General features: G+C 48.5%; 1 protein-coding gene across 1 annotated transcript; it reads left to right on the plus strand.

Annotated features, from left to right (window-relative positions):
- Positions 1–835: 835 nt before the first annotated feature.
- onecutl (one cut domain, family member, like) lies at positions 836–13,549 on the plus strand. Its single transcript, XM_086038940.1, has 3 exons — positions 836–1,075; positions 3,251–4,412; positions 11,774–13,549. The coding sequence occupies exons 2-3, from the start codon at positions 3,398–3,400 to the stop codon at positions 12,082–12,084; spliced, it is 1,326 nt and encodes a 441-aa protein (XP_085895066.1). The 5' UTR covers positions 836–1,075; positions 3,251–3,397; the 3' UTR covers positions 12,085–13,549.

The raw sequence follows: 13,549 nt of genomic DNA on the forward strand, positions 1-13,549 counted from the left end.
TACAGCCTCAACCCCCAAAATCCCTTTAAAATCATAATATCGTCATAATGCAATTTTTAGGTGACCGAAATATGAGGAACAGTCCTAAATTGTGCAATGGTTCAAATACACGAACTAGACACTTCATTAGGTACACTGACCCATAAGACATCAAATACGAGAAACGCATCACCCCCAAATATTTGCCTTTAAAAATATCTATTTACAACGCAGTTGATGAGGGCGTCCAAAACATTAGGAACACCACTAAATTGCTCATATACTGACTCGTCATTTTATTAGGTAATACGTCAAATGCAAATGCCCCCACCCAAAAAAATGGCCTTTACAAATATTATCATTTTAATTTATTTTAGACATATGATACAGTACAATAGTGTTAAATCAATGTATTTGAAAATATATGTATGTTGGTTTTCTCCCCGCATTGGATTACATTGGATGGTGTACCTAATTAAGTGTCCTGATGAGTGTGCATTTCAAGAGATTTGAAACGGTTGAATCCGAGATTTTGGAGTGCAAGATGAGAAGGAAGAAGGACTCAACCTGAGATGGAGGGGTGGGGGGGGGGTTGCATCTCCACCTCCATGCAACCCCCCCTTCCCCACCCTGGAGAGAAAGGGTTAATTGGAGGAGGAATTTCATCGCACATCTGTCAGATTTTAAGGCCGTGGTGACGCACCGATGGGAGGGCGAACGAAGGGGGGCGAGGAGGAGGAGGAGGGTGAGGAGGAAGAGGAGGAGGAGAAAGACTTGGTGCCGAGATCGATGAAGTGGCTGGCAGAGCGAAGAAGAAGAGGAGGAAGAGGAGGAGGAGGAGGAGGAAGATCTCGGCAGATAATGAAAGAAAAAGCGCCGCAGAGCTGCTAGACGAACGCGAGCGAACACGGACAAAAATTACGAGGGTCGGGAAAAAAAAAAGAAGAAAACGACGGAATAAGCGCACATTTGTTTTCCTTTTTTTTTTTTTGCTGGAGAACAAAAAAAAGCTTGACGGAGGTTTTCGGACCGTGCGTGTGCACGTCGCTCAGTGCAGGAGATGCTCAGCAGCATCAGCCGTGGACGCGCGCTCAAGGTAAGAGCGACCGTGAACGCACCATTGCGATTCATTTTTTTTTTGTCCACAATGACTTGTTTTTACGATTGCTTTGATTTTCTACACCTTTTACGCCGAACGACTGAGAAATGTGCATGAGCAAAATATTGGAGAAAAGCGCGTGCGCGGGATACACGTATTCGGACGCGGTCGTGTGAAACGCGTTTGGTTTGTTGTTGGAATGCTGCTCGCACGCAGCGCGGTGGGATTTTTGTGCTTAGCACTTTTGAGGTTGGGGGTTTGAATCCTGCATGTGGGCTCTTCTCCTCCCACGTTCCAAAAACAGGCAGCTTCGGTTGAGTGAAGGTTGTCCATCGGTGGCAATGTGAATGCTTTTTTGTCTAAATGTGACCTGCGATTGAGTGGCAATCAACCCACAGTGTGTCCCACTTCTCTCACCAAAAGTCAACCGGGACATTCTCCAGCTCACCCGCCAGCCTGAATTACCCACAAAGTGTGAGTGTGAACGCTTCATTTTCTAGGCTGCAATTGGCTGGTGACCAGCCTACAATTTGCCCCACTTCTCTTACCAAAAGTCAGATTAAATTAATTGAGGACTCTAAATTGTCCATAGACGTTAATGAGAGTGGGAATGCGTGTCCTGCAATCGACTGTTCAGTCCACAATGTACTCAACTTCTCTCACCAAAAGTCATCTGGGATAAAATCCAGCTCACCTGCGACCAAGTTACTCATAATGTGAGAGTGAATGTTTGTTGGTCTCAATGTGCCTTGTAATTGGCTGGTGACCAGTCCGTGGTGTAGCCCGCTTCTCTCACCAAATGTCAGCAGGCATCTGCGATCCCAAATTGCCCACAAAATGTGAGTGTGAATGCTTGACATTCTCTATGTAGGCTGGAATTGTGTGGTAACAAGGCTATGGTTTACCCCACTTCTCTCACCAAAAGTTAGATTCAGTTAATTGAAGACTCTAAATTGTCCATACGCGTGATCCTCTATATGTGTCCTGACATCGACTGCTCACCACAAGTCAGCTGGGATAGGCTCCTGCTCACCCCGATACCCCCCCCCCCCCCCCCATGTGATCCAGGGGTGATCAAACCACAGCCCGGGGGCCGTTTGCGGCCCACTGTCCATCTTTTTGCGGCCTGCGGCATAAACTAGAAATCATTTTTGACATGGTCCGCAATGCCATTAAAAAAAAAAATTACTTGGGGGAAGGCAGTTTTGGTACTTTAGTCGTTGAAAAAGTGGGGGGGGGGATCCGGGTCACAGCACCAACTGAAAAGTTCCGTACAAACTTTGCTCAGTCGTTCTATCCTTAATGCTGGCAATATTATCAGCAACCGTATCTTCTCAGTCACAATTGCCAGAAAGCGGAGTATACAGCTGTGGAGCCTTTTTCCGCTGGATGTGGATAAAGGTCAAACCCGCTCGCCATGATTCCCACTTTTGGCTGCTCACACACCATCTTACTGACCTCAACTAATATGTGTGCCAAGGGTGTCATAGAGGTAGGGAAGCCGAGTAAAAGCAAGAGAAGGGTCACAACGCGTTGCCTAGCTCAAGTCACCAATCGAATCACAGGCGGCAAACGGGCCTCATCTGACATGTAGAATGGGGAATAGCACTACTGCTAATAATAAACGTTTGGGGATAAGCAAAGACAAAAATACAACGGATTTGTCTTCATAACACTCCAGTGTGGAGAATCAAGATAATTCCGTTTCAGAAACCAAAACGCTTTCCTCCACTTTGCGTTTAGTGCCAATGCCCGTTTTGTGAACATATCACGTGAACGGTTCTCAAGTCCGGTCGTCCGACCACTGATTACGCTTGTGTCGGTTCTGAATGGGGGGATTGGGTTCAGCTGCTGCTCAGTGGCGGGGCGAATCTGTTTTAGTGGGGAGCAGGGCCGCGGGCCACCCCAAAACCTACAAAAAAAAAAAAAAAAATCGGAAACGATTTGCCTTATCACCTTTAGCAGAAGCAATTTTAAAAAAATAACGACATTATAGAAACAATGTATAATTGCTTGATTGGTTGGTCGGTTTTGCCGTGCTTGGTAAGTCAAACAATTTCAAAGTGCGTCCTTGCGTCTTTTGAGGAGAAAGTTTGTCCCCCTCAGTGAAAGCGGAAAGACGTTGTTTGCTTTTTGCAGCGCCTAACTGCGTCCCGTCGTCCTTTTGTGCAGGCACAAAAGGACGTTTGAAGAAGAAAAAGCAGAAGTGGGTCCTCCAGTGGGTGGCGCGGGAGTGCGAGGAAGTACTTAGCGGCGCTCACATCATTAATTAGCCGCCGCAAATCAATACATTCCCACTCATCGATAAATCCATCCGGGATGGACGGGAGCCTGGGAGAGATGTCGCTGCACGGCCACGCCGAGCTGCACTCGCGGGACCTGTCGGCCGCCTTCCCCCGGCCCCACTTGGGCGCCGGCCCCCCTCTGGAACCCGAGCCGCGGGCCCCCCCGCCGGCCTTCGAGCACTCCATGTCGGCGCTGGGCTACAGCGGCGACTCCCCGTCCGGCTCGGGCAGCACCTACACCACGCTGACCCCCTTGCAGCCCTTCGACGACAAGTTCCACCACCACCACCACCACCACCACCCCTGCCTCCCGGTCAGCAACGTCATCGGGAGTTTCACGCTGATGCGCGAGGAGCGAGCCGGCCTCCCCGCCAACTTCTACAACCCCTACGCCAAAGATCTGGCCATGAGCCAGAGTCTGACGCCGCCCTCCGCGGGCCTGGGGTCCATGCACGGCTACGGGAGTCCCAACGGCGGCGGCGGCGGCGGCGGCGGCGGGGGGGCCGGCGGCGGACAGATGCTCCACGCCGGCTACGACGTCCACGGCGGGAGCCTCTTCTGCAGGAGCACGGACTTCGGGCGAGAGATGTCGCCCCCGGGATTGGGCGCCGGCGACATGTCCGCGGGCCACCAGCTGAACAAAATGGACGGGGCGGCGCACCACCCTCACATCTACAGCCAGCACTACCAGGCGCACCACCACCACGCCGGCCAGCAGGCCTCCAAGATCGTGGACCACCTGCATTCCCTGGCGTCCTCCCCGGGGGACGGCACCCTGGGCGGCGGGTCCCCGGGGGGCGGCGGCGGCGGCGAGGAGATCAACACCCGCGACGTGGCCCAGAGGATCATCACGGAGCTGAAGCGCTACAGCATCCCGCAGGCCATCTTCGCCGAGCGCGTTCTGTGCCGCTCGCAGGGGACGCTCTCCGACCTCCTGAGGAACCCCAAACCCTGGGCCAAGCTCAAGTCCGGACGTGAGACCTTCAAGAGGATGTCCCGATGGCTGCAGGAGCCCGAGTTCCAGAGGATGGCCTCGCTCCGGCTGGAGGGTGAGAACGCACACACGCATACGAAAGCATGCCGTGACGTTCCACGTGGAACAACGGCGTGCCCTGTGACCCGACGTTCCGTATACGGTAGGCGGATGCTCCGGTCGTTGTTCACCGTGGACGATATTCCTCACCGAACAATGTTCGCGATAGAAATGTGCTCCTTGTGGAATTTTATTCCTCATGGAATGAGGTTCCTCTCGCGGGTTCCAAAGAGAACGATGGCCCTGCTAGAATGCTGCTCCTGGCAGAATGTTATTCCACATCGATTAATGTTCAGAATAGAAAATTGATCCTGGCAGAATGATGTTCCTCATAAAATGCTTTCCCTCAGAGAAGGTTGTTCCACACGCAACGATGCTCCTTGCGGTAGAATGAAGTTCCTCACAGAATGTTGTTCCTTGTGGAATAATGTTCCTCATAGAATGAAGGCCAGAATAGTTGATTCGCACATGCAGGAACATTTGCGCTCATTTGAAACGAAGTGTGAGGGTTATGCGTCTGTGTGTTTTTGTTTGTGCTCTACGGCAACAAAACGCAACCAAAATATGACCAAACTACAAAAGAGTGAAAGTCATCAAAGAAAGACTACAAAAAAAATCTATGAGTGTGCGTTTGTGTGTGTGTTCATTCATGACATCACACACTTCCTGTGTCAGCGCAAGATAAACCAAATCTGTCCAGGAGCCTTCGCTGCATCAAAAGTGGTCAGAAAAAGAAATCAAGAAAAAGAAAAGAAAGGCCCAACATTTCGGACTGCTCGGCACTTTTGGCCCCCAGCCTTTTTCCTGCCGGAGGTTGGGGGGTGGGGGCGGGGGGGGGGCTGTTTGGCTTGTTGTTTGGCCCATCCCGCTTTTGTTTAATTACAAGTGCGTATTGATTACCATGGGAAAGAGCAGCTCGCCTCGGCCGCCATTTCCAGACGCGAATTAGCATTCCGAGGAAGGCTCGGCGCTTCTCCTCGCTCGCTTCCCGTCCATGTTGTTTCCTCAAATAAGCGTTTATCTGCCGAGACGTTTGTCCAAACACGGCTCACCGCTGAGCCTGGGATTTAGCCGCCCTCGAATTACCGACGGGACGACGCCCTCCAATGTTTGGAGGAGGCCATCGAAACGGCCGCCCCAAGTGGAGGACGTGAGGATCAGCGGACGAGGAAAATGCAAAAGGAGGGCTCTCCAAAGTCCGGCGTGGGGGCATTTTTGTGGCCTACTGCTCTTTCTTTGATTGGCCCGATGCTGATTTGCATTTTTTACATAAGAATTCCAAATGTGACACAAATTCAAAAGAAATCTCACTTTTTAAAATGTTATATTTTGGGTAAACTTGATGTTGTGAATTAACACAATTTTCATTTTTGAAAGAAAAAAAAAGAAGACATTTAGAAATGTAACAAAAAGCCGTTCAAAAACAAACCATTAAATATTGCATTGAGATGGATTGATTTGAAAAGTCAAATACAACCGAACTGTAGCCCGTTTGCATATTGTGAATTCCAAGCACAAACACACACGACCGTTGTTTTTATTCGGCCGCGCGGCCCCGCAAGAGTTAACCAGCCCGGCCCAGTCTGAGCGGCTCACATTTAATCAATAATTTCTATCAGCCGCTGGCCCACAAAGCAATGGAGGGGAGGGGTTCGGAGGCGGGAGATGGGGGGGCAACCGCGTGGGCGGAGGGGGGAGGCCAGAGCCACCCTGAGGTGGGGGGAAGGGATTTGGGGGAACGGGGGGTGGGGGCACTGAAGGGCTCTCCATCACGTTTGCGCAACACGAGACGCGGCGTACATCACGATTAGCGGCTGTTCTCACCATCATAAGGCGACGCCCGGGGGGGGGGGGGGTATTTATGCGCGCCCACCACCTCCGATTTATAGCGCGCCGATTGTGAGCCTCTTACGCGCCATTACAGTGCGAGCAGGCATTTACTTAATGGCCGCCGCCACCGCTGCCGCCATGGCCAGGGAGGAAGCCGACCAGGACGCCCCCCAACCCCCCCCCCCCCCCCCCCATCCCGCTTGGCCTACCACAACAGGGCCGTAAATTCTCCCTGCGCGCTAACTAGCCATCGCTATTGTGTTGCGGTTTTTATGACGACATATCACAACTGTATGGAACAAGCCAAGCTCCTTCTGGTGTGCGTGACTTGGCCATTGAGTAGCCGTGTGGTAGAGTCATGCAGACCACAAGGAAGAGGAATTTCACAACTACTTTAAGTGACTCAGTAAACTGCTGCTATATGAGTCTTTTTTTGCAGAGGATAAAGGAAATGTGCCTCAAATAAGTGAGTACTGTTATATTGCCTGTCTATACGTGTTGCTGCACTGTTTGTGTTCAAATATATAACACTGCCCGATAGATGCTATTCGTTAGCCCGCCAATGGCGTGTTGAATTATGTGTTGGAATGAAGATGAGTTAGTTAAGTGAAATGAATGACGTAAACTTCAACTGAGAGTGGCAACAAACGGGAGCTGTATTCGAAACGAAACCGTTTCCTCAACTATTCCGATTTCAAATTTGCCTGGATGACATCAGCTTTTTTCCGTCTTCTGATTGGTCGATCGGACCAAAAGTCGTTGCGGACAACGAGCAAAACACATCAGAAGGCATTCGCGCACATGAATATATTCAATGATGAGCATCTCTGGCGAGTGTGTTGTATTTTATTTGTCTTTTTCTGGCTTTTTGTCATGTCGTTCGATGAATAGTGATTGTCAGCCGCTCCAGACGATGTTCGAGCATTTCAATGGCGTTTTATGCACAGTAGTTTTGATGTTTTCTGTAATTGTAATTGTGTTACATACATTTGAAACAGTTGGAAAGACTTTTAAAAGACAAGCTTTTAGTGGACAGATTTTTATGTATTCAGCACGGTATGATTTATTTTCTACAATGCATATTGTCTTTTTTGCTGTTTTTGTCATTTAAGTATTGGATTTATTGTCATTCTTATTTTCCATTTGATGTCCTCTGTCACTTCAATGCATATCATATATTCATACAGTACAGTGCGGTATTGCATTGTGTACTGTATTGTGCTCTAATATAGTTAAAAAAAAAAAAAAAAAAAACATACAAAATTAACATTGCAATTCCATTGGCCCACGGGTGGGCTTTCGCGGCGTTCCCGTGGGACATTCGCTCTACACAGAACAACTTCGAAGCATTCCCGGGCATGTTATACATGGCTAGAAAACAGAATTTCCGCAGATTCGAATGATACCAAACATTATAAGACACAATCATATCTGCAGGCTCGGCGAGCATTTAAGTCAAAACAATCGCTAACGCACAAAAAATATGGAACTCACCATTTCAGCCTCGAATGTCCGACACAATTTCCAAATCCATCAGAAATGATCCTATTACGTCGACAAGGGTCCAGTAAAAGTATTCCAGTGATATAGTTGGTCCACAATAAGCCTGACATCCATAAAGCCACGCTATTAGCCGCTGCAACCGTTACATGTTGCTCTCAGATGAGCATATTTTGCACATATTTTCCATCATGGATTGAGTTAGCTTTGACGGATTTAGCCACACGAGATTTCAAAACATAGGCTGGACCTTAAGTGTTTGGTTGATCGCTTACTTGATCCAATAAACGAATGTTTCCCGTGTCAGGAGTTCAACAACAGCCAATGAACAAATCATGTGCGTAAATAGTACCACCCCAGCATATGGACGATTGGTCAGTTGTGTTTGCAGTCACAACCAAACATGCTAAGATGGTGATTGACGCATTCAACGGCCAATGAAATTCTTCCAAAAAAACCAAAAACAAACAAAAAACATGGAGGCTCTTTTGAACAAAAACAAACACTGTGCGTAACTTGCATAACACACACTTTCGAAGCCGCCGGCAGCGCCGCCAGGCCGTGCGTCAGCGCACACGTCATATCGCGTCATCTTCTTTGATTTTTGGCCGTTTTTTAAAAATCTGGATGTAGGATATGATAGCGCCAAGTCTTACTTTTCATTAGAACTCATGATTGTTGAAGCATTCCACAATAGTGGCCTTTACCCCTACGTATGTGAACATGGTTGCAATTGGATCACCCAAATGGCACACTTTTGCTTCGCCTGGACATGTCCTTAGTAAAACTTTTCGTATTATTGTCAAATTTGAAATGGAATTGGAAGAGCCTTTGAGATGTAATCCTGTTGTGTTATTTTAGTCCACTATGCTACTACATCACAGATTTTGTTTGGGGAAAAAAAAAGGAGACATAAAATCCACCTTCTTTTATGTATTCAAACGTCCATAATTCAGTGCCAGTAGCACTTAAAAATATTCTGATAGTTGAGAAAAATTCAAAGTGTTATCTTCAAAAAGAGACCAAAACTATGCGGATACTCCAAATGGTTCAAGTACAGCTTCAAATTTACTTTGGGTACACCTTTTTAGGCGTTCGGGTAAAAATGCCAGGTGGAACAGCATCAGGTTATTAAATAATGCAAATAAATCACAGGTGCCAAACTCAAGGTACGGGGGCAATTCCGACCCACGACATCCTTTGTGGCCTGCAAAAGCAAATCATGTGTGTCAACTTCCATGCTTCTTGCGAAAAATTGTCAAATTATTTTTGTTACCCTTTTTACAGTAACTTGAACAATAGTTCAACTTATCCTTGACTTTTGCTTTCAAAACTAGTAATCCATCAATTTGTTGGTTGTGAATATGTGAAAACATAATGAGATGATTAAACATTAACAGTGGCCCTCCATAAAAAGGATACCACTGAAATGGATAAAACAAAGTAAAACAAAACAAAAAACAGTTCTTATAGATTGAATGCTAATGGTTTTTTTTGTTTTTGTTTGTTTTTTTAACATAAAAGTTAAACACAACTGAACAGCGTCATGGTTGCGGGATAGAGGACCCAAATGCAGGGAGGCAGGAGAAGCAGGGAACACTGATGACAATATTTATGAACAAAAAAACAGCATAAAGAAATCTTGAAAAATCCAAAACCCAAAGTTGCAAAGAGATACCAGAGAACAAAACACAACACCAGGGGAAACCCAAAAAACATGACAGCGACAACCACCCGACAAGGACTGAATGAAAACTAGGAACTTAAATAGAGGCATAGCGACGACACAACGACAAACACCTGGACGAGACGCACAAGGTAGGAGGCAGCTGATTGGCTGACACGAGGGGGTGGAATGCACACAATCAGCATTGAGGAGACAGGCACAGAAATGCTGAGAAAACAAAGCTAAAAAAAAAAAACAAGCATGACAAATAGTGTAAAAAATGTATGTAGGTCCGGATGGGTTTATTTTGTGCACCCATTTGACAAAATAAAATGGAGTAAATTCAACACAGCATTTTTTTGAAGTGAAGGCTCCATAGGCGGTGATTCTGTCAAGCTCCACTGAAGGGCGCTAACGCACTCTGAGAATCACTGTGAGATTTCAGTGAACGTGTCCCAATAGTGAGTTGTGACTTGTGTTGTGTTAGTTTAGCGAAAGTGTTCTTGCAGTACATGCATTATCACGGCAGCTAGCATGAGTATCGATGGGTACATTTCGTATCACGTGAAAAACCGAATGATGAGAATTCAGGCATGCTTGTCCTGGCGCGAATATTATTGCGACGCTGTCGCAATATTTGAGGCCGCACGAGCGTCACGAGGCAGCGATTGCGTCGCATGGTTTCGCCATCGCCAGCGCGTCGGATAGTCTAACATGTCCGAAGGTTGTTGTCGTGTCGCCGGCGACAAAGATGGAGAACGAGGCGGCGCTGAGGTCACGCTCGTTTCCCCGACTAATGACCGAGAAACCTGGAATGAGATGTTTGGGGATGACGAAATGGAAGCGGATCAATTGAGGGTGTTTCATGTATTGAATGCAGCGCCTGTGTCGCATGCGCGTGAGCTTGAAGGTCACACTGAGATGAGCCGATATATCTCCAGCCAACCGCGACATTCCTCAAACTCTGGAATGAAGGATGAAATCTTTCCACGTGTTCATCTTCAAGACGTGATGTGCACAACTGTTATTTCTTAACAATGCACTTCCAGTATCGATTAACATCACAAACAATGCATTCATTCAAACAAGGAAGCAATGTGACACGCTAACGGTTCATTGTAGTGTTTATTTTCCACACGGGCTCAAGTTAGCGCTTCGCACGCGCTGCGCCGTATAGAAATAAGTTGGCACCACCAGGACGAAAGAGTCCGTAAAAGATGAAGAGTATTTAAAGTTTGGGACCATTTCACAATTAGCAAGGAAGATAAAGTGCAATGTGTACCAAAAGTCATCCCAAGTCATCACATTAGCTAATTGAACATAGCCCATGGTTCAAAAGTGTTGTGGTCAAGGAGAGGCACAATCGCGTGAGTGAACAAACCAGTGATAAGCAAAGTCGTCGCTGAAAACAATTGCTTTGCCGATGGCCAAAAGTGAGTCACGCAAGACGCAGACTGGCTAACGGGTTAGCCGGTTAACAGCCAGCCGACTCCAGGCGCTGGTTTTGCTGACGCCCACGTCCGGGGCCTTTTAAAGCCATACACACTCAAAGTCACAGATACTACCGTAGACCGTGAGGATGGCGACCCCAGGTGGATGGTATTAATTCTGCTGCTCACGTGCACGTTTTGTGTTTAATAACGCAAAATGGATTTTTTTTATTAGCTTGCTCAATTAATCGGTGGGATAACCATTAAAACACTTGGATCGGAAAAGCAACAACCGTCGGTAAACATATTACCGCAGTGACTGTGTCGTGAACGTATCAAGGATGCGCCTAATGATATTTTATTCATCGATTAATCCCTGAGTTATTTTTGTTGATTCATCTGTGAATCAGAGTAAAAGAAACACGTTTCAAATGCCATCCCTTTGGTCAAAAACAGGACTTTATTTCAGAATGAAGATAAATGATAGAAATGCTCATGTTCTAATTATTGAAAGCAAACAATGAATTGATTCTGAAAATAATGATCCATAAATGTGCTCGTCAGTTAGTTGTTGATGAATTGCTGAATGGTTGGCGGCAGTGAGCATTTAATGCAGCGAGCGCGTCGATGCCATCAACGGGTTGTTGTCGGCGCCTAACGCGCAGTCGCCTCGAAGCAGCGTCGATGCGGTCCAATATCCTGATGAGTTGGCGTGTCACCGAAGGCATCCGAGCGCCCGTCAGAATCTTCTAGACGCAGCCAGACGAGCGCGCCGATGCCTTCGCTGTCACAAGTTGCTGATTCGTCTCTTTTGGGGCGTCCGGTTCGCCCGCCTCAGCGCGTTTTGGCTTCGGACAAAATCCACTTTGCCCGCACTTAATCCATTTGTCCTCGTTAGCCGCCTGCGCTCTTTCTTGAAATTTCTCTCGCCGTTGCGTTTCCCACCCGCAGCGTGCAAGAGGAAGGAGCAGGAGCAGAGCAAGCTGGAGCGGAACCAGGGGCCCAAGCGCACCCGGCTGGTGTTCACCGACCTCCAACGCCGCACCCTGCTGGCCATCTTCCGGGAGAACCATCGGCCCACCAAGGACCTGCAGGTGACCATCTCGCAGCAGCTGGGCTTGGAGCTCTCCACCGTCAGCAACTTCTTCATGAACGCGCGCCGACGCAACCTCAACAAGTGGAGCGACGAGGGCCGCCCGTCCTCCACCGGCTCCTCGGGATCCAGCGCCTCGTCCTCGGCGGCGTCGTGCAGCACGGCGTGATGGCGGCCGGCCGGCCGGGCGGGCGGCGAGGGGGCGCGGGGCCGAGTCTGAGCGGTGACCGGCCGGCGTGAAATGTCCTCCCGGAGGCGCGCAGGCAGTCGTCGGCCACCATTTCAAACCAAAGCGTGGGGCGGGGCGCCCTGGAGTGGGGCGCCCTGGAGCGGGGCTGGGGGGCGCCGGGGCGGGGCGGGGCCTTCGGTCCCGCTTGTACAGTGGTACCTTGACTTTCCGGTGAGCCAATTTATGAGTTTGTTGCTTGTTTAATTTTTTGGGGGGGGGTGAGCAAAATCGCCGATGCACTTTCAGACGTTTATCGAACGGGACAAAAATCAAAGACGAAATAAAATGAAAACACACGCAAGGAGCATTGAGAAGATGCTAGCACACTAGACCAGCTCTTGTCACTCACTAGGCCACGCCCCCTTAAAAGCACACAACACACAAATGTACAAGCGTGTGACTTTTGGCTAAAATACACTTTCGAGTATCTTTTGTTTTTTTTTTCCCCCACGACTGCAGCTCCTGATGTCACTCCTTTGGCCCCTCCCCTAAGAAGCACACAACACACTGGCGTGTGTGAGTGTGTGTGACTATTGGCTTTTTATTACACTTAAAAAAAAAACAATGTTAGTTTACCAAATACAAAATGAGAACACTTGCAACGAGCAGGCACTGACGGGCAGACAAACCGCCTGACCGCAGCTCCTGACGTCGTTCACTAGGCCACACCCCTTGAAGGCACACGATACACAAAATACTGAACAAATACCAAATGAGAACACTCGCAAGCAGCATGGAGAAGACACTCACACTGGACTACTTGTAAAACTGCTCGGTAGCTAACCAGATAGCCTCGAGTCTATAACCAAGCCACGCCCCTCAAGCAAGAAACACCGACGTGTGACTTTCAACTCAATTGCGCTTTATGAAAGTAGTTGGATTCTTATTTTGTTCCGTTTTGATAACTTTATTTTCCAACCCAGTTCCATTTTCCCTTTTCGAAATAAGTCACCACCAATTGCGTCAGGTTCCGTAAAATCAATCGTAGCTCGCGGACGGAGTCGAGGTACCACTGCGCAGTCCCTTTCGGCGGCGCCATCTTGTTGGCTTGGAGCGCGGCGGCGGGAGGTTCCACCAATCGGGAGCAAGCATACTTTTGGTGCGCCTCCGCCTGGCCCGCTCTCGACCAATCAGGAGCTGCCGATCGCTCACATGTGCTGCGCGCTCTCTCGTTCTCTCCTGTGTGACTTTTCCCCAATCAGACCCCGCCCCCATTTTGTTTATTGTCTCCCGCCTTTCCTCGAGAATCACGGTGAACGAGGAAGAGGCCTTTTTTTGTTGTTGTTGTTTTTTAGCATGCGTTTCCATGGCGATGGCTCCCAGGACTCGCGAGCCTGGAATCATCCGGAGGCCTCGGTAGCGTCTTCGACTCGCAGCTGTCAATCATTCCCTGTAACAGGAGACC

Source organism: Filicampus tigris, chromosome 8 (assembly GCF_054856515.1).
Source record: "Filicampus tigris isolate MCC_2025a chromosome 8, RoL_Ftig_1.0, whole genome shotgun sequence".
In the NCBI taxonomy this organism is placed as follows: Eukaryota; Metazoa; Chordata; class Actinopteri; order Syngnathiformes; family Syngnathidae; genus Filicampus; species Filicampus tigris.